Source organism: Mytilus galloprovincialis, chromosome 2 (genome assembly GCF_965363235.1).
Source record: "Mytilus galloprovincialis chromosome 2, xbMytGall1.hap1.1, whole genome shotgun sequence".
Lineage (NCBI taxonomy): Eukaryota > Metazoa > Mollusca > Bivalvia > Mytilida > Mytilidae > Mytilus > Mytilus galloprovincialis.
In genome coordinates this window covers 75661512-75688677 of record NC_134839.1, presented here as the reverse complement: position 1 = coordinate 75688677, position 27166 = coordinate 75661512, and the positions used below count along the sequence as shown (strand labels likewise).

At 32.1% G+C, this 27166-nt stretch overlaps 1 protein-coding gene across 1 annotated transcript; it reads right to left on the bottom strand.

Moving 5' to 3' along the window:
* Positions 1 to 12473: 12473 nt before the first annotated feature.
* On the bottom strand, positions 12474 to 26694 carry LOC143064405 (solute carrier family 28 member 3-like). Its single transcript, XM_076237216.1, has 12 exons — positions 26581 to 26694; positions 24961 to 25118; positions 23757 to 24148; positions 19725 to 19869; positions 18812 to 19003; positions 18292 to 18453; positions 16947 to 17072; positions 16394 to 16524; positions 15533 to 15701; positions 14382 to 14654; positions 13279 to 13459; positions 12474 to 12651 (listed from the first exon to the last, which is right to left on the bottom strand). The coding sequence occupies exons 2-12, from the start codon at positions 25075 to 25077 to the stop codon at positions 12632 to 12634; spliced, it is 1908 nt and encodes a 635-aa protein (XP_076093331.1). The 5' UTR covers positions 25078 to 25118; positions 26581 to 26694; the 3' UTR covers positions 12474 to 12631.
* Positions 26695 to 27166: the final 472 nt, after the last annotated feature.

Sequence of the window (27166 nt, the reverse complement as noted above, 5' to 3'; positions counted from 1 at the left end):
GCTAAACGTTTAACCAATCATACAATTTGAAAGATACATAGCAATACACATTGAACAAAATAATATGTGGAGTATATCAATCAGACAGGAAACAAAAGACATGAATTGTATATAAATATTGAAGAGGTCAAAGATTTAAATCTGAATAAAAATGTTTACTGTGATATTGTTTATAGAGTTTGTAAATTTAGATTCCATACATTTTAACATATGGATTCTTTTAATAAACATATACTAAAGAGACTATCAATCTAGCACTGTAGTAAGATATTTGAAAACAAGAAAGTGTTCACAGTACACAGATGCCCCACAGGCACTATCATTTTATACATTCAGTGGACCAAAAAATTGGAGTAAAAACTCTAATTTGACATTAAAATAAGAAAGATCATATCATAAGGAACATGTGCACTAAGTTTCAAGTTGATTGGATCTCATCTTCATCAAAAATTACCTTGATCAAAAACTTTAACTCGAAGCGTAACATACAATGTACGGATGTAGGAAAGAACGAACGGACACACATACCGAAAAACATAATGCTCCTTAATGAGGAATAACAATGTCTTCATTATTACTAACATAGTTTTTGTTTTTAATAAAAGCAAAACATGAATGCATATCAGGAATGACAAAAAAATGTTTATTACTTAATTATTATTGTATTTAGTGCAAAAGGTCAAGGCTGCAGGGTTGCGTTTCCTTAAACGTCACGTCAGTTTGAAATCAGTATTTGCTAAACGTTAAACCAATCATACAATTTGAAAGATACATATTTGAAAGATACATATCAAAACGTATTGGACAAATCAATATGTGGAGTATTTATCAATTAGACAGGAAACAAAAGACATTAATTGTACATGAATATTAAAGAGGTCAAAGAGTTCAACCTGTATAAGAGGACATGAGATCAATCTAAGCAATACGACGCATCTGGTAAATGAATATTTTACACACAAATCTAACCAAATTATTTTTGTAATTTTTGGTGTTTTAACGCCTCTTCTAAAGCACCGTATTTTGACTATTTCGTGGCAGCCATTTTTTATTGGTGGAGAAATCCGGATTGCCCGGAGAAAACTACCGAACTTCGATAGAAAAACTGATAATCCTAGTCAATCAAGGTTGAAGTTCGAGTGCACCTGCAAGAGCGGGTTCGAACTCACAACCTCAGTGTTGACTGGCTAGTGATTATATTAGTAACTATTAACACCAATCGGCCACCGAGGCTCCTCTTACCAAATCAAAAGAACTGAAATAAATATAATTCAAACAACAAAAAGTAATGTCCATTTATGATAATTTATAAATTTGGATAATTCTGTGTCACATGGGATATATAAAAAAGAAGATGTGGTATAATTGCTAATGCGACAACTCTCTACAAGAGACAAAATGACACACAAATAAACAACTATAGGTCACCGAACGGCCTTCATCAATGAGCAAAGTCTGTACTCTATTTCAATTGCTTGACAAGATATGTTTTTTCGTTTCCTATTGTGAAATTTCTATTTTTGGACGGTGCTGTTCCTTAATTATATCCCGTCTTGTGAAGTTAATTTTTCTCTACTCGGTCGTAATGTTCGTGTCTGGAATTTCGTTATCACACATTAATTTATTCTTTTTAAAGATTTGCTGTACCCGTATAAATGTTATTAAAAAAAGATTATATCATCTTAATGTTTACTGTGATATTGTTTATAGAGTTTGTAAATTTAGATTCAATACATGTTAACTTATGGATTCTTTTGATAAACAAACACTAAAAATTATATCAACCTAGCACGGTAGTAAGATATTTGAAAACAGGAATATGTCCATAGTACACGGATGCCCAACACGCAATATCATTTTCCATGTTCAGAGGACCGTGAAATTGGGATTAAATACTCTAACTTGACATTAAAATTAGGAAGATCTTGTCATAGGGAAAATTTGTTTCAAATTGATTGGATTTGAACTACATCCAAACTACAGTGACTAAAATATTTAAGCCAATGCAGGGCATACGGATAAACGAAAGAACGAACCGACACACATACCGAAAAAAAAAAAACAATGCTCCCATTAGTAATAACATATTTTTTGTTTTTAATAAATTTTAACATAGTAAAGAAAAACATAAATGCATATCAGGAATGACAGAAAAATCTTTATTACTTAATGTAATTCATTGTGGTATTCAGTGCAAAAGGTCAAGGCTGCAGGGTTGCGTTTCCTTAAACGTCACGTCAGTTTGTAATCAGTATTTGTTAAACGCTAAACCAATCAAACAATTTGAATGATACATATCAATACGTTTTGTTAAATCAATATGTTGAGTATTATGTGTCAAGGAGACAAGGAAACACACGACATGAATAGTTTATAAATATTAAAGAGGTCAAAGCTTTAAATCTGAATAAGAACCCATGAGATAATTTTAAGCAACACGACATAACTGATAAATGAAACTTTACATACAGATCATACAAAAGGAAGTGATGTTTAATAAATATAATTCAAACAATAACCCCCAAAAATGTCTTTTGATATATCAGTTTCACATGGAATACTCTATTTTAGTTTTTTTGACAAAAGACGATTTTCGTTTCCTATTGTGAATTTTCCTATTTTGAGGAAAATGATCTTCCTTATGTCCCTTATTGAGGTGTTAATTTTTCTCAACTCTTTCGTAGTGCTCGTGTCGGTTGTAATATGTAAGATTTCAATGAATGTTATTTTGAAACTGATTACTGATAAATTATAAAGTCATTGATTTCGTTACCTCACATTACTTAATTCCTTTGAAAGTTATGCTTTTCCTGTATAAATGTTTATATTCAATGGAATATACCATCCTTGTTTTAACTGTAATATTTTTTATAGAGTTAGTACATTTAGATACAATGTATGTAAACTTATGGATTCTTTGAATAAACGTAACTACACTTTATGACTATCAATGAAGCACTGAAATAAGATATTTAAAAAAATATCTCCATTGGTACTATTATTGTTTTTGATTTTTTTACGAAACTAAAATACATAGCTTAATAATAATGAACTTTTTTGGTCCCACAACACGTCGATAATTATATATAAGCTTTGCACTGGACTTGCAGTTACTAAAAGCTAGTTCGAATTCAATATTCAAACTTATCTTACTAAGACTATTGATGAAGTCTTAACACTAAATTCAATGAATGTTTTATATTTTTTTGTGTCTGTGTGTACCTATAAACTAGCTTTCAGTAACTGCAAGTACGAGTAATCTTGGATTATTGTCTTGAATTTGTCAAGATAAAATTAAATAGGTATGCTAAGTTGTGGAATGAGTGCCAATCAGACAACTCTCCTTCTAAGTAACAATTTGTATAAGAAAACCCATTATAGGTTGAAGTACTGTCTTCAACACGGAGCCTTGGCTCAAGCAGAACAGTAAGCTATAAAGGGTCCAAAAATGCAATCATACAATTTGAAAGATACGTATTGTACAAATCAAAATGTGAAGTATATGCAACAAGACAGGATACAAACGACATGAACAGTCTATAAGTATAAAAGAGGTCAAGGCTTGAAATCCGAATAAGAAGACACAGTTAAACTTTAATCAACACGACGTAACTGACAAATGAATATTTTACACACAAAGGTACTGACCTTAATTATATATATAACACAAACAACAACAAAAAAATACATGTCGTGTTTTAACTTATAAATTTTGATATTTCAGTTTCACACGGTACACTCTTTGACCATTATAAGTCAAAGTACTGTCTTCAACACGGAGTATTGGGCCACACCGAACAGTAAGCTATAAAGGGCCCAAAAATGACTAGTGTAACACCATTCAAACGGGAAAACTAACGGTCTAATCTATAATAAAACGAGAAACGAAAACACTTATGAACCACATTGACAAACGATAACTACGAATCATCAGTCCATTTATTATAGGGTCATTAACTTATTATGACATGTATCAATAAAACGTGAATGAAAGATCTGCAGTTCATCATGAATGTTTAAAAATATAATTCACGTTTTCTTTTATGGAGGTCTCTTGCCGTTACAGTATTAAACCATCATTTTTGGAAGTGAGTCAAGGTTGTCCAATCATTGTCAATCTATTACATTTTATGTCAATGATCACTTGTTTCGTTTTAAAAAAAAATACATAACGTTATGTCAACAAAAAATTGACAGTTATGACAAAATATTACCTGTTTGTAATAATGACAATACGGAAAACTATTAGTTGAATGTCATAAAGTGATTGATATGCCAATAATGAACAATTATTGGATAACACATTAATTTTCATGTGAAAAAAATCGAAGACGTTATTTAAAAATTATTGTCACGCGGAAAGGCCAAGCATAAATATACATTCACTGTGTAGCTATGTTTAGGATAATGCATCTTATACAAATCTGTTCAACACAGCTTTTATGGGGGATCCAAACATCGCCTTTTCATATAAAAAAGAAACAAAATCTTTTGTTGGATTTGATATTCGTAACCAATGTTTATATTTGGAATTCGCAACTTCATTGTACAATATGTAAAATGAAGTCAGAAATATTCTCCCTGCATTTTCAATACAAAACCTAGTGAATATAATACATATTTAAAACAAAAAAAGTGTGTTTGTTTTTCTACATTGGCTAGAGATATAGGGGGAGTGTTGAGATCTCAAAAACATGTTTAATCCCGCCGCAATTTTGCGCCTTTTCCAAGTCAGGAGCCTCTGGCCTTTGTTAGTCTGGTACGATCTTTAATTTTAGTTTCTTGTGTATAATTCGGAGTTTAGTATGACGTTCATTATCACTGAACTAGTATGCATTATTGTTTAGGGGCCACCACCAGGTGCGGGAGTTTCTCGCTACATTGAAGACCCATTGGTGGCCTTCGGCTGTTGTTTGCTCTATGGTCGGGTTATTGTCTCTTTGACACATTCCCACTTCCATTCTCAATTTTAAGCATTCCGGTTCTGAGCTACTTATATATTTTATGATTTCAATTACGTCTAAATATTTATTTTTTCTAAAGATCACATGAAACTGAAAAAAAAAAAAAATATAAATTACATCATTGAGAGAAAAAAACTGACCTAATGCGAAAACAATTCTTTGTAGTTTATTTTTTTTTTTAACTTTTTTTTTTTACGTTTTATCTTTTTATCAAACCAATTGTGTGTACTTTGTTTTGAACACTATCTAGAACACTTTCAGCAATAAACATGTATTTTTTTTATAAGTGAATAAGTTTAGAATCAGCTGTTTATTGACCTGGAAAATCTGTGGAGTGTAACTGGGTAAGTCAAGAGATGGTTTGTAAGATTTGTAACAAGCAAGATTTTGGAAGAAATATTATTATTTTGTTAAAACAGGTTTTGAATATCGGAAAGTTGAAAAAATTGAGGTTGGATAGTTGTAGTTTGCAAGTCAGTTTTTAACGGTTGAAGTGTCAGTACAAATATATCTGCAGATCAAAAATTAATATCTGAAATAGACCCCTCCCCCTTCCTCCACAAAAATGGTAAAAAATCAATGATATCAGTAACGAGATACGTTTTTTCAATAAAGTATATGCATCTTACATATCCACGTGATCTTGATAAATAAAGAGACCAGAAGGTTTTCACAGTGTCGAAACCTATTGATGATGATGGAAAACGGAAACTGACGATCTATGAGAAACATAATAATTCAACTATTCCTATTTTCAGCTTTTCGTTGTAAACCAAACCATACCATTTACCCATGCCTAAGGCTTTCTTGTTTTCAGTTTATGATACGGTACGATTTTTGCCGTAAATTCAAAATTAGAGGCGTTATATTAGATAAAAAATCGACTTCAGGAAAGTTATACAGAAAAGCACATGAAGTCATCATAAATACGTTCTATGTACAACCTGAAATTGGTTAATTGTCAATGACAGTGACAGTGTTTCGATTTCTCAAGTCAATAGTGAAAGAGAGGGGAAAGATACGAAAGGAATATTCAAACTCTAAAGTCGGGAACAAGCTAACAATGCCATATTGATTTCAATTCATCCCTTTGGACTCTTAATTCAATAGCTTTAGCGTTAGCAGCAAACCTATATCAAGGAAATCATTATAAGGAATGCAAGCTCTGAAATATCGAGTTAACTGTGAGATATATACACAATATGCAAGCACTTCTGGATTGTTGCCACATAGAGAAATGGATAGTTCATAAATGGAGGGTTGACTTTTTAACTCTCATAGATCACAGATGTCCATTTTGTCAATCTGATATCACTAATGATTTGTCATATACCTGGTAATAGGATGTGACATTGGAATCGTGTGGCAGTTGATGTTTACATTGTAGGAGAAACACATTAACAATTTCGATATTTCTGCGATTCCGTTTATTTTCGGTCCCAAGATTTATACTTAACATAATGCAAGATATGCAATTATCGATAATATTACTCTATATGTGACGTTAGGTTTTGACTGCCAATTAAATGTATGAAAAGGATTGTACATTAACCCTTTTGAAAGAACAATACAAAAAGTTCGACAAAAAGATCAATCTACAAGTACAGATAACAGAATATTAAGGATTGATTGGTGCCAGCACTACTACAATCTCAGATGTGACAAAAGAATAAATAGTCCTAACGAAAGTTGTGAATCCAGAGATAATTGTCGATTTGGGTAGAAATAGAGAGTACTCAATTTAACTAGCGTGATTGACACTAATACCAATTGCAGTTTTACTTAAAACGAAGAACTAAATTTGTTTACCCTTTTTCACATTTATTGGCATGTATGCAACAATCAGCAGGTTTGAAGATGAATGTACCAATATTTGTTTATAACTTGCCTGAGTAAACAAACATGTAGGAAGACATATTAATGTATGTAGTTGCATTTGATCAGATTGTTAAAATACATAAAAAAAATCCATTACTTATCATATATATACATTTTGCAGAAACAATGACAGTTATATGTTAGACAAGATTATTTCTTAAGGTAAGAACAGCTTTCTTGTTGGTAGGTAATTTGTATGAATTTAAATTAAACCATTGTTGTGACGTCAGCCTATTCATTTACCGTGGATTCTTTTTCTAGAATCAACGCTTCCTAAATCTGTCGCTGAAATGGGCTCACCATATTAGATTCTTTTGTTTCCTTTGTGTGCCTAATATCATTAAGTTTGAATAGACTGATTAACTGATTTCTGTTCACTAATGGAATTGTTTTAAAAACTTACCTTTAATTTTTGTGATTTCTATATGCCTTCACTGGGATTCAAACCCGTCCATGAATTCTGATATGAGTTACTGACATCAACATATCGACGAAACCTCTTTGCTAACAATTGGTTACGATTTAAACGTCTATTTTATTTATATAAATGAATATATGATATACATCGGCACAACAGTCAAACAGGGCTTCTACCTTTATATATACATAATAGGCAAACGAATAGTATGAGTTGGTAGCCACGAAGTTTCATGGTTAAGATAAATGAGTGTAAGATACGGACTTGTATTTTTAGGTTCGAATCCCTGAGATCTCTTTGTTGTCCCTTTTCTCTACTTTTCCAGTTTTTGTTCCTATTTTGTATGTTATTGTGGATAATTTGTGTAATAAAAGCGAGTTTGATCGTTTTTTTTTACTATAATTGTTGGCTATTCCACATGTTGGAAGCAAACATGATTACATTCTCATGATTTGTCCATTTTTGTTTTATAAATTAATATAATATGATTTCATCTGTTTTACTACACAATTTTACATCTGTTAATTCGTAAATTACTATGCTAGAAAATCGTGATGTGCCTAGAATTAGGTTATTTGTTAGAAATTTCGGAAACATACTTATTATATGCACTATATATATGTTCTTTGTCGGGTTGTATTCCCTTTGACACATTCTCCATTTCCATGTTCAATTTTAATAGAAATAAGGTCGAATATATATCTTATTTTGTAAAAATAGACAATGTTCAGATGCTTGATAGTATGAAGATCTTTAAGGACAGCCGTGTTGTGTTATAATATATTTGTATTTTTGTTTTAACCGTTTAATTTTGATATTCAATTTATTGTAATGAATCATTTGACACGATTACATGGTTATTTCAACTCACTTACAATACCTTCTAATTAAGAATAGGCGATAATTTTTAAAAGACATTAGTACAATAGTTTAAGTTATAGATACAATGGATAAGCGTTGATTCATGAAAAACAAACCATTCGCCCTCCGGGCTCATGGTTTCTTTTTCAAGAATCCACGCTTATCCATTGTATCTATATCACTGATTCTATCAAATTTCATAAACACCCGACGTATTTTTCTTCAAGTAACACACATCTTTGGTACACGTGGTGACACTGAAAAAAGGGTAGATTTACTAGAAACAATCAGCATTCATTTTTTTCTGCAGTCATACTGAGAGGATTCATGACACACTTTTCTAAAATTGACGGTTTCCAAATTTTCAAGTAACTTAGGTCTCAACTCATTCAGTACAAAAACTCATCATGATAGCCAGGATTGAAATCTAAGTTGACCGTGGATGCATCTGGTTCTTATCATAAGGGTTCTTTCTAGTCAAATAGCTCTAAAACGGTTTCGGTTCTTGTACATAATTGACTTTCAAATATTTGACTTTTAAAATTTCTGAGTATGGTAAATTAAAAAAACAGCTCTTCTGACTCATGCAATTTACAAAGTGTTGTTTTCATATTTTAAATATTAATTCGAATGTGCATTATGGATAACACAAGTAAATAGTTATCAAAGGTACCAGGATTATACATAGAAGTTATCAGCTGTATATTAGTTATATTTTATGTCCTTTATGGTTTGTCGCTCTTCAGCGTTTTCGGTCCCTATGCATTCTTGGCTTTCAAATATTTGGCTTTGAGTGTTCCTGATTAACTAGCGTGGTAAACACTAATTCCAATTGCAGTTTTACGTAAAAACCAGAATTTTAAGATATTATGTCATAAATCATGTCAAAGTTTCTTGTGTATAATTCGGATTTTAGTATGACGTCCATTATCACTGTACTAGTATACAAGTTTTTTTAAGGGGCCAGCTGAAGGAAGCCTACGGGTGCGGGAGTTTTTTGCTACATTGAAGACCTATTGGTTGCCTTCGGCTGTTGTCTGCTCATTGGTCGGGTTGCTGTCGCTTTGACAAATTCCCTATTTCCTTTCTCAATTTTATACTTCAACTGAGTTGATGATACCCTCTGAGACTAATGGATGTAATTTAACACGTGCTGTTTTCATTTTTTTTTGTTATAATTGTCATAGTGTATAGAAATTGTTTATAATGACTTGAGACATAAGTTACTTAAAAATTTAGAAACTGTAACTTTTGGAAAGGTGTGTCATGAATCCTCTCAGTATGACTGCACCACAAATTGAATACTGATTGTTTATAGTAATTATAACTTCTTTTTCAATGTCACCACGTGTACCAAAGATAAATCTAGAAAAGTGCTTCGGACGCATGGAATTAATAACGTGTTGTTTCAATGTTTTACCACACTGAGTCGATACCTTCGTTCGTGAACGATCAGTCTCCGAGGATATAATTAATTTAGTCGAAGTACTGACATGATTTATGACATAATATTTTAAATTGCGCATTTATAAATTTAAATTTTAAGAAAAACTAAGGTTTCAATTTCCTCAGTCAAATTTGGTTCTTAATGGATTTGACTATTTGTAGATCATTTTTGGCTTATCGCTTTTCAAGAATTCCGTTTTTATACATCATTGACTTTTGAATATTTGGCTTTAAGCGAAAGAAGGTAAATCCATAAAAGCGTGTTGTTTTCATTTTGTTGTTATAATTATCCTAGTGTAGAGAAATACTATAAGTTTTAAGACAGCAATACAGCCAATTAATGCGTTTTCTACTTAATAAACATCCTAAATAAAAATCAATGATTTTGTTATATTTTAGGAATGTTATGTAGATGCAGGTTTACAAAAAATGTTTAAATTTGTTTTATATACATCTAGCATTAAACCTGTGTTTTTCTTTTATGATTTAAATTCAAGGTACATGAAAGCACATATAAGTTAACGTTCATTCTTAAAGTGGTACCTAACACTTTCACTAAAATCAATTTGGCTCGTTAAATTTTCATAAAATTTTGACAAAGTATTTACTTTGACCCTTTGATAAAAATATAATAATTTCAAAAATGTTTTTGAACCAACCATTTTATCAGAAAAATTACACTGGTTATATAGCAGTTTGACAAACACTAATTTTGATCATTGAGAAGCTTAATATTCTCTTAACAAGGCAACGTAATCAAAACGTTCAGCTGATTTTACAGAGTTATCTCCCTGTAGCGTAGGTACCACATTAAGTCGTCTACATTTCAAATAAACCATGGATACATATAGTTATCTTCATGAATTTTTTGAAGAACTTCGAATCATTAGTCCAGTGAAGTCTTTTTCGTTTTCTATAGTATATGTGTATATTTAGAGAACAAAATGCACAATTTGGTGATTTTGTACCGTTTTATTTTCTTTGACGCTATTTGATGTTGATATCGGATTAACGCAATATTTCTATTTCTAATGTGTATGTCTTGATAACATATTGACTGTCGCATCTTATACTCTTAACTATGGATAAGTTAAATGTGACGCATATATCAACTCGTTGCGTATATCATGTTCATCATGAAATTCTAAGAAAAACCTATGGTTTCATCTCCCAGGCAAAGTTCAACATTAATGTAGTTGTTTGTCTTTTATGTTCTTTTTGGTCATATTAAACAGTATTATAAACTTCATCATTTCAGACAACATGTTATCCCTACAACTGCTTTTATTTTGTGTTATACTGATGACAACCTTAGCACAGTATTATGAACGGGAAAACGGCTGGGATAATGGCTGGGACGGAGATAATGGCTGGGATAATGGATGGGACAATGGATGGGGTGGACGTGGATTGTTTTATAGAAGATATTATTACTATGGATGAAGTTAGACATAAACAGTGTTACCGACATATATCTTTTGGAGGAACAATATTCACATTTTTCATTTCACGCCCATTAGTCTTTGTATTTCAACCCAAACATACATGTATATCGTTAAATGATTGTTAAATAAACAAATATATTACTTCAGTCGTTAATATTCTTTATAATCTTGTAAGAATAGCCAATCCATCTTATGTCAATTTTGTCTGCAGGAATTGATACCTTAATTCTGTGGTGATATCTTAATTAATGAACAGAATTTTTTGAAAATAATATGTTATAAATCATGGCAGTACTGAAACATTGACTAATGATCTGACGGTAGTCCCCGGGACTAACAGTCAACAAGACAGTAGACCCAGTGCTGGTTAATACAATCATTTTATAAATGTCATGTTAGAGAAGGGCTTTTCGTGATTAAATTTCACCAGCTAGACTCAAACCTATTTGAAAGCCGGGATTGTCTAAATGAAATCGTTGTTCGCTTTCATCAATTCAAATGATCGGTCATTCAAAATGATTTTGCTATGTACAGGAAGGGGCATGACCAGTCCAATTAAGTCCACATATATATAATGGATGAAAATGTCATGTTCCAAGTCAAAAATATGACTGCTGTTATAAAGTTCGATTATGTATGTTTGCTTTTGTTTTCTTGTATTTCAGTTTTCCTGTTATAGTTGATGTGTTTCTCTCGGGTTTTGTTTGTGATCTGGATTTGATTTTTTCTGAATTGATTTGTAACTTTTGTACACCGGTAAAATATTGTTGCCTTTATACTACGCACAAAACAGATGGAAATAGCAGAACTCTAATCAGATCGATATCGGGTGTGTCGTTATGATACATATTGCTATGGATGCATTACCAGCAATACGAATTAAATTTTTTAAATTAATTAAGAATGTCACAATAGAAAAAAGGAAACATTCAGTTTTTACCGATCAGACGAGTATTCTGGTGTCTTTAAATCTTTCAATTCAAAAAATATTTCACTCGCAAGGTTGAGGCACCCACAAATTGTATCTTTCAACTAATTCGTGATTGTGATGATAAACTTTTGTAGTAAAATGTATTGTTTCTGATCATTTAGATACGCGTAGCAATCGTTTAAATGAGTTGAAAATGAAACGGCTATTTTGATTTGAAGGACAATTTAAAGAAAGTAAAAAGTCATTTAAGTCTTTCACTTTCTTTCCTGTAAGATCTGCTGTGCAATAATGTTCATACAATGGCAATTGTCGTAATTTTATTTTACTTAGTAGAAAAGTTGAACTTAATTCTCGGAACCTTTAACGGACGTTATCAAGAGTTGGTTGACAGTTTTAGACTACTAGTATCTGTGTTATATCTGACCACAGATATGTTCTTACCGACGTTACAAGTATCTCATCCTTTATTCCTCGATTGGGACCTTACAATACGAGAAATCTCACTCTATTTATACTTACAGTAAACAACATTACTATTTTGGAAAGCTTTATATACATTGTAAATAAAATAATAATATAAAACGGAAAAGACAGTATTACCACTGCTTCTTCTAAGGAGATCATTTTTAAAAGATGGCCAGTCTTTTTGAATTGTTAACTCGTAACACAGGCTGTAACTTAGAAGAAGTCAACCTTTGTAAAGAAGACCTGTTAAAAAACAAAGAAATACATTATTTTATATATATCTCATGGTGGAGAAGTTAATTGTGAGTCGAAACTGTATGTTTTTTTCACTGTCTTTTGTTTTGTTTTGTTAAGTTGTTGTCTTATTATCGTATACCCAAACTATAAAAACACCTTGTTTTCATAAGTGACAAAACTGTGTTTTATCTTTTTGGACAATTTTGAGGAGATCATAAAAATAGACTGTTAGATAATAAGTTGACAACATTGCACATCTAAATTACATTATGTTTGATGGAACTATGTCATGAGAATGTTCAAAGTACATACTATAAAGACTGGCTTATTGATATTGAAGGGTAACCTGTTTATGATTTCTGGTTAATAAGGTGTGTGTCGCATATGAAGGGATTTTCTGCAGTCCGATTTTTTTACTAAATTATTTCTTGGTAACCAAGGTTAAACAACTTCAATTATACAACAATCTTAATTACAATAGTAACACGTACTTCAACTATTAAGGTAATTAACTTTTTCTTTCTGTATGTAAATGAAAGAAAAATATATTTTACAGATACACATTAATCCTATATGATTTCAATCAAACTGTTATACATAGACAATCTCCTTTAAAGACACCCATTATCTTACCTGCAATACTTCCTGTCAGGAAACAAGCTGCATTCCCCGTTATCATAGCCCTCAATATCATACCAGTGATATCACCTTCTCTTGAAGGCACCAAGGCACTCAATGCTCCAAGTAAAATTCCCATTGATCCAAAATTAGCAAATCCACATAAAGCATAAGTCGCAACGACCTCAGATTTGTCCTTGTAAAATTATAATACATAAAAACTACAGTAACGCACAGTTTATGTTTAAAAATAGCATTCTTCTATTGTATATTAGTGTTCGGTTTTTGGAAAATTTGTAATTTATTTCAGACTTTTGTTTCTTTTTGATTTTTTATAGAGATATTATATCTTTATGTTTTAAACAAATAGCTTTCTATTGTCGTAGGCTGTAGTCCTGCAGATGATTTTTGTTGTTGTTGCTGTGATCCTGTCTTATGCGTGTATAACCCACGTCTTTTTTAAAAAATTATATAAGGTAGTCGTACCTTCCTATCATAGTGGTATCTAAGGTCACGTCAAGATTCTTAAATAGATAAAACATAAAACTGAAAGGGGGATAGACTAGGTAATTGCCCCGGGAAAAACAAGTTGCAAGCATTTCTGATAGGGATTATTATCAGATAAATCACCATCTCAGCTTTGTGTTATTTTTTTGTTTAACTGAATGATCTTTTAATAGCGTTTTTAAATTGTTGATTTTTTTAATGTCAGCTTTATTGTAGTTTCTTTTGGTTCACATCATTGTTTCTGTTGTTCCGTTGTTTTCCTCTTATAGTTGCTGTGTTTCCCTCGGTTTTAGCTTGTAACCAGGATTTGTTTTTGCCTCAATGGATGTATGACTTTCAAACAGTGGTATACTACTGTTGCTGCTATCTATGTTGGTTAATTCGAGAAGGTAATATGAAAACATTGTTACCTACTGGACCTGATGATGTTTTCTCTAGTTAATTTTGTTGCTGTTCCATTTTTGCTTACCCAATATCTCCTTTTTTAAAATATTGTAATCGTAGGTCCCTTCCGGAAAGTAAGAGTACAATCTTAACTTCGTATTACTGAACAGAAATTTTATAAAAATATGAAGTATATTCATGATAATAAAAACAAATTATGTGTTTACCGACATTATTCCTAGTTCCAGTGTAATGTTTTGTGTCCCATTGTTATATATGACATCATGTTTATTCCACCACCAATTTAAACTGCTGCTGTTGTCTGTTGCGATGAATTTTGTTAATTCTTTTCTGTTGTTTATAATCTTTGCCAAGTCGAAGTAAGCTATATATTCATTTGTGAATGTCTTCTTTGCCACAAGTGTGGCTACTTGGCGACAATCTGGAACATCTGCTCCCATGAAGTATGCAATAGGATAAAAAAGGTAGGAACACATGAACTAAAAAAAAAAAAAATACTATTATATATGCATATGTAATGTATCAACAAAGCTTGAAAGTAAAAGTATAAAACATTGATAATTAAATATATTTTTAGTAATTTGAAGTAATATCCATTTATTTATAAGTTTTGGTAAGTTACATTTTATTTGGTTCACTTCTAAAAGACTTCTACCGCTTCACCTCCGAAAAGACGATTTTTGCCTCAGGTCTTATTCGAAAGATGTTAAAAGTAAAATTGCGAAAGTTCCAACTGCTTTTTTTTTTTAACTGGAGTTGTGTGCTTATAAAAAAATGGTAAAATGAGTGAAGGTCGACCACCTCAATTTTACACAAGATGGTTGCAACTATTTCGGATAAGCTCATTTTAAGGAAAGGGGGTTGCTGCTTACAAGGAAACTTTTGAAGAAAGAATTTCCAGAGGTCAATGTACAATTATCCAACCGAAATTTGTAAGGCGCCTTCAGAAGATGGTTGACCTTTATGGCATACATGTTTCACATATGACATTGGATAAGTGTCAATTGTTGTAACTACAATCCCCTCTTCTTTTCCTCGAATGCGACCTTACGAATTATATTTATCGCAGACCTTGGACTCACACTAGCAACACGACGGGTGTCACATGTGGAACAACATATACTTCCGGAGCACATAAGATCCCCCGTTTTTTTCGGTGAGATTCGTTTTGCTCACTCTTTAGTGTTCTTTGTTGTGCTTTGTGTGCTGTTGTGTATCTTTTCGTCGTTTCTTTGTGTCATATCATTGCATTGTACGTTTGTTTTAGTCTGATGAAATTGAATATTCCTTTTATGTCTTTCTCGTATCATTTAGCATAACAAAGAAACGAAATGACAGAACTTAAACAAAAAATAACCTCTAAAGTGAAATCTTCCACGCCAACTCGTTCTCCGAACCAAATCAAGGTAACGTTGACAAATTCCAGTAAACTCAAAAATGCAATAACATTGACAACAATTGCAGCTACAAGTTTCGCTGAGACGGTGGCTCCATGAGTAGCTGCGTCAAATATATTCCTATCTGCACTACAAGAGACGTTCAAAATTTAGGAAAATATTAATATCTACGATGTAAATAAAACTGGTTATCTGGGAAAAAAAAACATCCTAAAGTTCCAGATGAGTATTGTCTTGTTGAGGTTTTGCGGAATTTGGATGATGTCAATGTGATATAATAACTCACTAATTTTAGGAATTGATGGTCCTCAGTGCACTGCAACTTCCTGTTTTATTTTGCCTTTTTAACTATTTTTAGTCGAGCATCACTGACGAGTCTTTTGGAGACGAAACACGCGTCTAGCGCAAATACAAAAGTTCAATGCTGGTATCTATGATGAGTTTATTCATATTACCTTTTATTCATTCTAATAATTTGCAGGTAAATAACAAATTTCACGTTTTACACATTTCGATTTTAGTTTTGATTATCGTATTGTGATTTATTTTTATTTGATCATGTAATAGCATATTTTATTATAACCTGGAAATAGTTAGAAAGCATGAAATTTATAGCTATTAATACAAATCAGATTCAACAAAAGCTACGAGTAATCAGGAAATACAAAGAAGAATCGGATGACGTGACACATTTCTTTGCTAGGCTTTAGAGCTTAGTTAATTTACATGTTGCTCTGTTGCTTGCACAATATAATTCCAATCATAGTGCAACACGAATTGGATAGATACTTGAAGTTAGTAATGTAATCGTATGGACTTACGATTTCGCTATTTTAGAGTAATCAGTTGTAGACGATTTGGACCTGTCGAGTTCCGGGTATGACAGTTTAGACAATGCCAATGCTGCAGGCGCTGACATCACGGATGCTGTTAGAAGGTGATTTGCAGGTACCTAACAACAAAATATTTTAACTGTGCATGATCAGGAATTTGTATACTTTAATATATGATCAATTTAAGAGTGTATATAATATGTACGTCATAGCAGGCAATTTCACTTTTGATTTGAGCGTCACTGATAATTGTTTTGAAGAGAAAACTCGCATCTGACGTACACAGTTTCAATCCCGGTATCAATGATTTATGATTCCGTGCTACAAAAAGAAAAGTCATAGGTGAAAAATATCAATAATTTTCAAGTCCATGTCGTTTGTTCATCAAATAATATTTGATATTTCATATTGGTGCAATGTGCTGGCTATTTCTAATTCAAACGAATTTTCCATTTTCAGAGCAACCAATAGTTAATTGTTAAAGTAAATCATTGATTTCTGATAGTGCAATCTATCTCAAAAATAACTCTTATTGACTTACACCAAAGCTTATATAAGCTCCAAGTACACTCCCCGCTATTGTTGCAAATCCTCCAGTCAATATAGCATGTAGTTCAGAGTTTGTTAGATCTTTGAGGAATGGTCGTAACATTAGTGGTAAATCTGTCTACAAAAGAAACAGAAATATAATATAATGCAACTTTATGACCTATAAGCGCTACAAACATAGTCGGATTAGGCTTTAACGCTATGACATCACCTTTAATATAAGCTTTGGATTTGAAATATTTTGGCCACGAGCATCAATGAAGCGACATGTATTGTCGAAATGCGCATTTGGTGCAGGAAAATTGGTACCGTTAATGTTAATATTACTACAACTGGGTTGATGCCTCTGCTGGTGGACTGTTAGTCCCCGTGGGTATCACTAGCCAAGTAGCGGTACTGGCATGAAAATACGGATTTTTTTGTGTTATTAAAATTTGCTGTTACCAAATGTTAGAAATTATCATAAATTAAGGAATGTATCTCCCTCATGCAAAGCTCTGATTCCTTTCACGGATTTGGCTATTCTTTTTGGACCTTTTGGATTATAGCTCATCACCTTTTATATAAGTTTTGAATTTTTTAAAACTATTTTGGTCACAAGCATCACAGAAGAGACACGTATTATCGAAATGCGCATCTGGTGCAGGAAAATTGGTACCGTTAATGTTATTCATTTAGACCAAGGTGACTGGATCCTCTTTCTGGGAATGACTTTCTTCCATAATAACACACCAACAGGAATAACAAACATCTACAGGCCAACATAAGAAGTTTCAACAATTCATAAGTGTATTCAATATATGTTAAGCTAAAATCGTTCTAGGCATATAACAATTTAAAAATGTACACTAACCACCAATACATTCCACCAATATGTAACAAAAATCAGTCAAGAACAAGAATGTGTCCATAGTACACGGATGCCCCAATCGCACAATCATTTTCTATGTTCAGTGGACTGTGAAATTGTGGTCAAAACTCTAATTTGTCATTAACATTAAAAAGAGCATATCATAAGGAACATGTATACCAAGTTTCAAGCTTATAGAACTTCAACTTCACCAAAAACTTCAACCCGAAGCGAGACAGACGGACAGACGGACGGACGCATAATGTCCATAAATGGGACATCGATATTACAGACTACAAAAAAAAAATATAAATATTAATCAAAAGTACACTTTACCACTTCAAAGAATGTGATGAAAAAGTACTGTAATAAAATAGAAGAGGATATGTTGTATGATTGTCAATAAAACTATCTATAAAAACAAAAGAACAAAACGTACGCAGCATTATCACATTATTCAGTTGACATGAAAATAATTCAAACATACCATTCCAAGGAAAATATTTCCGGCAGCACTCAATGACTCTGCCGGTCTGGTTCCCATACAAAATCCAAGGAATCTTCCAGCATGTTTAATCAGGAATGGAATAACACCAAGATAGTAAAGAATTGATATAATTGTTGCCATGAAAACTACTACTGGCATAACCTACAATTAAACCATTATTTGATAATAAGACAGTAAAATAAAGTAAAAAGATAGGATACAAATTTCGAAAAAAAGCATCTGTATTAAATTGTTTGTACGTGCAAAATATGCGTTTAAAGGACAGTTGTGCTGAAGGAAACAGTTGAAAAAATACGAAATGTAGTTTCAAAAAAAAAAATCAAGAAGTTTTCCGGAAAAGGGGATCGCAATTCAGACGATTAGTATCGATCCTTCGTATGTCTTGAATAATCCACTATCATCCACTACCCTTATGTACTATGACGGCGCATGCTGCATTCACCGCAGAAACAAAAAACAATACATGAAGTTGTTTCATTGCTTCGTTATGTAAACATACCTTAAAGGCAAACAAATGTTCAGCGAACACCGTACCAAAGACAAATTCAGCGCCTACATCACTGTACACGAGGAACTCAGTTACTCTATCACCAACCCATTTGAAAGCATCGTATCCCCATTGAGTTTCTAATGTAATCAGTGCAAAAATAAACTGCAATGCAAGTCCCCAGAATACTGGATGCCAGTCTACCTATAATATAATATGGAATTATTCAATCAGAAAAGGATGCTTGCGGAATACTCCTGTATAATTGTTATTTTACTGTTCTCTCCTCCTCGGACTGTTCTTGGATTTGCACATTTTTACAGGAGTTTTAACAGACTAATAAATGGCTTTTATTCTCCTTCGTTGATAATACATATTGTTTTAATCGTTAGTAAAACATGTTTTAAAATAATGAAAACTTTTTCAATAAATCATACAGGGATTTAAGTCTATAAGTGCTTCTAAACCTTTACAAATGGTCTCATATTTTTTTTTCGCTCTTTAACCTTAAAAATGATAAATATAGTTAAACAAATAAATTTATAAACTGATTTTTAATTTTTACGCAGCCAACCTAGCGATCCCTCGATTTCTCACTAACCTGTACAGGGTTTACTGGTGTGACATAAAAGACTTTTACATTTATATACAGAGATATTCCAGTATCATCAAGCAGGTTTTCAGTGTTTACAGGGGAGGAACTATTTTGCCCCTATATTTACCTGTGAAGGGTTTACTGAGTGACATAGGAGACTCTTATATAAGGAGCAATTTAGTTTTTCGGTGTTTACAGGGAGGTGATATAGCAGTGGTCTTACCTGTGCAGGGTTCACAGATTTGACATAGAAGATTATTATATGAGGAGAAATTCAGTTTTTCGGTATTTACAAGGGGGGGGGGGGGGGGGATATAGCAGTAGACTTACCTGTGCAGGGTTCACAGATGTTACATAGAAGATTATTATATAAAGGGCTACCCCAGCAGCCGCAATCAGGTTTTCAGGATGGTCGATAGCAATGTTAACGATAACGTAAACCACAATAAAAATAAATACAGCTACCTTTAACATCCTGAAAAATAAAAGTAAGGTTTAGATTCCGAATAATGCATTACACAAAATTACCTTTACATTTCTACGTATGAAAAAAGCGTCACAAGTCAGGTATTGGTTGTTCGTCCATTAAACTTAACTTGTTAACTTGTCTTGAAGCAGAGCTTAACGTTTGTCGTACATGCTTTTTGAACATTGATGACCCTGAAATAACTTTGAAATCTGTTTTTCGCCTGTTGTCTTGTTTTCTTGGGTAATATAACTGTTTATCTATAGTGAAACTTTGTGTGTGTGTGTGTGTGTGCATGAGAGGGGGTATCATGTCAGACACTTACTGGTTGGTAAATATGTAGACTTTTACATGACAGACTTGACATTTCTACGGACACAACATGAGCGACTTCTTTTAATGACAGAAAATTTCTGAATTTGAACTAATTACCAAAGACACACAGCCAAATATTTAAAATATTTTCTGCAAAAGGAAGGAACTTCTTGAAAAATAACAATTTCACTATATATTACTTAGAACGAAATTCATAACAGTGTGGTCGACAGTAAAACGTTTATTAGTAATTGTACTGAAAAGTTTACCTTTAACTTGTTTGTCGTGGGCGATGATTTTATGCTCACTCAGTCTATCGGAGGCCTTCAAGTGGGGATTTAAATAATCATTTGTTACACATTTTGATACATAAAATGAAACTTTCTTTTCACATATCATTTAAGGAATTTATTTTAAATAATTGTTATACCATCACTAACAACAGTTTCACTTTTAAGAATATTAATGTCCAGAGCTGATATCAATAAATAATAATAATAAAAAAAATGTTTATTCATGGTAAAAAAACCCAAAAAAACTTGTTAAGTTAATAGGGACCCGCGTTATTTCAGAAAACATCTTATTGATTAAGAGAACAAAAACTTCTACGTTGTGATCATTTAAGAGTGGCCTTCTATTTATTCAATGCTAACCATGTGGGCTTTGTTTTTTTTTTATATATACCATAAATCGATTCGTTCATTCAGATATTTGTCAGTTTGCCTTGGCTCTTCAAGTCCAACACACAACTTCTCACGAAATTGGTATTTTTCTTACAAAAATGACATCCATGTGATGTATTCTTTTCATGGAGAATGAATGTTGCACCTTATTTTATTTGTTATCGGTTTTTTTTGTGTATCATTGACGTATAAGACAACCCGAATCTTCTTTATTCAAATTTAAAACATACGAGATGGCAATTATGACACAAAATAACTAAATTAAACTTACAGCAGAAGAAAGATAATGAACATCGCTTTTATAGTCTTCTAAATATCGAAGAGGCGTGGTCTTTTTAAAAATGATGTAAATTTATAAAGGAAACAACAAACAAAATAGTTCGAATATTTATATTGGAAAAAGTAACGGTGTGTAAATTATAACAATTATTTTATTTCAATGAAAATCAAACTGTTGCATTTTTTCCGCTGCGAGAAAATTTTTAATTTTGGTCGCATTTTGAAAATCAATAAATCTTGTATTCTTGTTGGAAGCTGCACTGTGTAGTTTATACCCGTTTTTTTTCAATGCCACACAAATCCAACACAGACAAAAAAAAATGGTAGGTTCAAGAAATAATTGATGCAAACTATACTTTATTGTAGTTTTAACATGGGTAGGCATTATATTCGTGATTATTTTTGCCCGAGCGATATCGAAAAACTAATATAAAAAGTGTCCTAGTTCAGTGAAAATGTACGTCATACTTATTTCCTAAACAAATAAATAAACAAACATTAATTAACATACAACACTACCAAAGGCCAGAGACTCCTTACTTGTATGATTTTGTAAAAAAATGCATCTTTTTAAAACAGTCGAAAACAAAATTGTCTGTCCAATGGAAAAGTCGAAGCCCAAAAAAGATGAACAGTGCATTATAGAAACATAGAAGCTGGTTGCAAAAGTTGACGACAAGATCTATTTTATAACTTGAGTATGGCCTAATACTATTAACCTGAAATAAATATATTTATAGCAATTCCCTTGATACGAAAGATCTACATGTTGCCTTGGGCTTTTTTTTTCTTCTTTTTGTTTGCTCTTTGGTTGAGTTTTTGTCTCAATGACAATTCAATTTATATTCTTATCATAGATATAACTGCATGTTAAAATAAGAATATGAAGTGTGATAGGCCATCAGACACATTCTTTCCAGGGACCAACAGGCGTTATCAAGCTATAGGTCCCCGTATGGCCTTCGACCATTAGAAAAATACACACTTTATAGAATGAAAGCTCCAAGAGGTCTTGGGATGATCGAAAAAACAAACATAAAAGATGAGCGAGAAAAAAAATAGGGATACCGCATGGAAATTGGAAAATGGTCCGCAACATTAATTTAGTCAACTCACTTAGTTGAAATTAAAGACCTGGCGAATTTTAGCCTTTTGCAATGGATGTGATGTATGTTTAAAAAAAAATCATGGTTTGTTTGGACATTTTTATAAATCAAGTCTTGTTTTTAAATTATTTGCAAGTAAGTTTTAAGTCAAGTCATGAACAAATAATCACTCACAGAAAGACGTCAAATCCATCAACAAAAGAAAAAAATTAATAGACGACCGACAACGCACAGAATATCATGTATGTGTTCCGGACCATATGAGTATTTGGACCATACGCATATATCATGACCATAAGGGTATACTAATATGGTCCAACCATACACGTATGGTCCAAATACTCATAAGGTCCAGAACATATTTTATTTGCGATCACAAATGCACGAAGACGTCCATTTCTATGTAAATTGGGTCGATTTTTTTATATAGATAAGATGAATGCGTTTCTGTTGCCAAGTGTTTTTCACAAGTATAGTAGCAGTATAGCAGAACGGTTTAAGTTTCCTATATACACCAAATGATACATTTTGCTAATACAATAACGTAAATGCATGCAAATTTCACAAGGTTTAATCCAAATAGCTTTCTTACTATCCAATAACTTTCAAGTACAAAAAAGACAGGGCAGAAGTATATTTTGTCTTTATGTTTCGTATTTGCACAACTTTTGAAAGTGGATTATGCATTCGTTCTAAAATAAAATTAGAACAGATAAAAGTTAAAAGATTACATAACTCGACAATCGCAATTGTTAAATCCGAAAAAGATAATCAATCAATACATGCATTCAGTAAGTCATTCTTTTTTCTGAAAGAACATGGCTTTGCGATATCTTATTATGAAAATTGATTGTCGAAACATAACAAAAACACAAGTAAAGGACGTTTAATTAATCAATATAAATCAAAACACAAATTCCTGATTAGTATTTCGAATTATTTTATATAGGCGTTGAGAACCTTTGGTGACCCCACGGTTTAAATGTTTATATTAAGGACGTCGTGAGCAATGGGCGTTATAGACGAACGTTCACCTAATCTGTCCCAGTCAATGGGATATTAAAGTGCGTCAATCAATGTCCATAGCCACACTGTTATGAATTCGATACTATATTTCACATTTCCGTAAAATAGATGATGTTCTAACTTACACAACCAGTAAATTAATATTGAGCGAGGGCGTATTTAGTCACTGATAGACTGCGTAAAATGTATATCCTATATGAATCTGAATCTGAAAAATATGAGTATATTTCATACTTGTTTTACCAATTAGCAGATGTCGTATACTATCGTTGTCAAGAACGATCATAACTCTTGTACACATCGTGTATTAGATAAGTTGTCTCATTGGCAATCATGCCATTCTTTTTCTATTTTATTTTATACAGTCAGCACGTGATGTCTCAAAAGCGATTCAATAATCAGAAATAGAAGATAGGATAAAGAGATATATACATGTAAAGCACTAATGGGTTTTGTAATAAAAATGTTGCAGTTTAACTCCACATACCACTTAATATGGAACATTACTCTTTCTGTACTAGAGCTGTTACAGCAAGATACAAGTCTATCACGTTTCCAATTCTTTATATTGTTTTTAAAACGATTTGAAAACCAAAATCCGATTATCATCATCAGACCAAAAACAGAACAAACAAGAAGTCTCCATTCCGGTTCACCACCAAATCTGTAGTACATAGCATACGCTACATAAGATAGATATGCCAGAAGTAATACTGATTTAAAAACAAATTTTATAATTGTTTTGTTCTTTTCTAGACAAGAGTAAACCGCCAATTGTATCTGTAAAGTTTGTCTGGAACAACAATCGGATTTACTATCATGTGACATTTCAATCTCCATATGAACTTTTTCATTTGTAACAGAACTATCAGCATCATTCTGGAAAACAAAAAAAAAGTCATGTTTACCTTTAATAGAAATACTTTTATTTTAAGACAAGAGAAGTGTCATGAAGAGTATAGCCGTTTCAATTGATATTTTAAATTGTTTACGATATAAAAGGTGAAGGTGTTGTACCATTAGAACGTTAAAATCTGTTGCAATTGTTTGCACCTATCCTAAGTCAGGAACCTGATGTTCAGTAGTTGTCTTTTGTTGATGTGGTTCATACGTGTTTCTCGTTTCTCGTTTTTTATATAGATTAGACCGTTGGTTTTCCCGTTTGAATGAATTTACACTGTCTAGTAATTTTTTGGGGCCCTTTGTAGCTTGCTGTTCGGTGTGAGCCAAGGCTCCGTGTAGAAGACCGTTCTTTTACCTATAATAGTTTACTTCTATAAATTGTTACTTGAATGGAGAGTTGGCTCATTGGCACTCATACCACATCTTCTTATATCTTTGAAATATTTGCCACTGGACGATAAGCTTGTAACAATTTATCATTTATGTATATAAGCACGTTAACGAGTTATGGCAGTTTCTCTCGACAAATACAGCGATTGAAGATTGTGATTGATACATATAGCAACATTTAAAACTAATTTTACACAAATCTCCAATAGCCTGCTGCTATCATCGTTTGTTTATTGTTAGATTTACTAGAAAATGATGACGGTTAATTATTTAAAAAGAAATTTCCCTGTAATCGTTTGTTTTCATTTTATTATACTATTTTCCGGAATCTTACCCTTATCATTATTATGCTATCAAAGTTAATGGTTTAGAAGATAACTGTATTGAATAATAGTTACCCTGTCAGTCTGAAATCCTTCATTTTGGTATGATAGTTGACCAACTGGAATCCGGTCGAAATCTGATCCATTAGAGTTGACAGGACTTGCTTTGACCGACTTCAGCTCAACAGCCATTTGGCAAAATAGTAGCTAACTGTTGCCGTTTCAACTTAGACCTTAAGATAATAGTACAAAATATCTTGTTGATGAGTAATCTTGTTTTTAAAACATGTTTTATAAGTACATGGAAAGGCATTATCAAATGTAATATTGACTGTAAATGTATACATCCGGTTTAAAAACTGACGGTTTGAATACCTAACCATAAAAAGATAATCTATTTGATTTATTGTGCATGATTCGAACTACTAAAAGGCTATTGCGCAAAATAAAATATTATCAAATGCATATCTGCAGAAAATTTCTTAAAGATTAAGTCTCATTTATTTTGGGCTTATTTATTGAATGTTTTGCTTGGTGTGACAAGCATGTTTGTTTTAAAAAAAGGAAAATAACAAAATAACAGAACTTCATGGAAATTTGAAAATGGAAAGTCCCCTATCAAATGGCAATCAAATATAATACCAAACACATCAAATAAATGAAAAACAACGGTCATTTTTTTCTGAATTGGTACAGACATTTTCTTATGTAGAAAATTGTGGAAAATGAATTCCTGTTCTAGTATGCTTGGTAGTATCTGTACTTAGTGTCTTTTTGTTGCTAGGATATGCAAGTACCCGGTCACGTTCACTCTGTGTTTTTGTAAGTTGTAGTTCTGTTTGTATCCAACTGATTTTTATAGTTCGTTCTTATGTTGAACTGTTACACCACTGTCCCAGTTAGGAGAGGATTGGGACCTTGCTAACATGTTCAACCCCGCCACATTCTGTACATATTTTGTTACATATTTGATTTTCGTTCATTGTTTTGTATATAAATTAGGCCGTTAGTTTTCTCGTTTGAATTGTTTTACATTTGTCATTTCGGGGCCTATTATAGCTGACTATGCAGCATGGGCTTTGCTCATTGTTGAAGTTTGTTACGGTGACCTATAGTTGTTACTTTCTGTGTCATTTGGTCTTTTATGGAGAATTGTCTCATTGATAATCATACCACATCTTCTTTTTTATATTCACAAGCGAACTGTGACACAGAAATTGACAACCATAGATCACCGTACGGCCTTCAACAATGAGTATCCCAACTACTGTTTTGTATCGTTGTCATTACATATACTTGTTTCATTCTGATCCAACTGATATAGCATGTGTGTTATATTCAAGATAATAAACGATTGATTTTGTTTTTTGTAAATTGTTCGTTTTTAACTATTGCACACGACTTCGAAATGAACTTTCTTATTGTCCTGCAGTTATTTGTCTTAGATTGAATAGCAGAGACGGAGGATACATGTTAATGAGACAGCAACCCAAACTCATACAAAATTAAAACAACAAATGTCTGGAGTTCAGCATTGTTGGTCTTAAACAGTAGAAAATTAACATATAAAAAAGAAGATGTGGTATGATTGCCAATGAGACAACTATCCACAGAAGATGTATAGATGTAAAACAGTACAACTAAATGACATGTCTAACAAGACAACCCATATAAATTAGTGTATCAAACACTTACCTTCCGACATAAAATTGTAAATATACCTGATCCTTCAGACTTAATACTTATTTTACCTGGAGCAAATAGCATTACATTATTGTTACCTATTTAGGTTTCAGATTGAAGTGGGGGGTTCTCCGAGGTGGACATAGATAAAGATGGGTAAATGTATTAATCCTGTTGTTATTCAAACAGATTTAAAACATCCTTACATAGTGTATACCTCTATTATCTTTCCAATTGGTATTTTTAAATTTTTATAATCATTGTTTTTTTTCTCTCTATTTTTGGTAATGATTACAATCTGTTAAAGTGCAAATAAATGCAATTGTGTTGTAATATTTGAAAAGAAGAATGATTTATTTATTTTCGCGTTTGAAGGTTAAGGTAGATTTAAACTTAAAGATCCGTCTAAATTGCGTTTTGTAATAAATTTAAAAACCCTCACCCTGATGATATTTTTTCTTTCAAAAACAAGAACTTTCTAATTTAATACTAAATAAAGTTAATGAAGCGATTATTTGAAATGAATCTAATCCAGAAAGCAATTTTTGTCTTTTTTTCTAGATTTGGATATTTCAGAATCAAACTATATGCTATATTC

Bases quoted from the DNA above. Each gene is read 5' to 3' on its own strand.
- LOC143064405 (XM_076237216.1), bottom strand. From the start codon at position 25,077: ATGGCTGTTGAGCTGAAGTCGGTCAAAGCAAGTCCTGTCAACTCTAAT. The intron at 16,525-16,946 runs GTAAGTCAATAA...TTTTGTTGTTAG, and splicing joins GAGCTTATATAAGCTTTGGT to GTACCTGCAAATCACCTTCT. The intron at 15,702-16,393 runs GTAAGTCCATAC...CGTCTCTTGTAG, and splicing joins TACTCTAAAATAGCGAAATC to TGCAGATAGGAATATATTTG.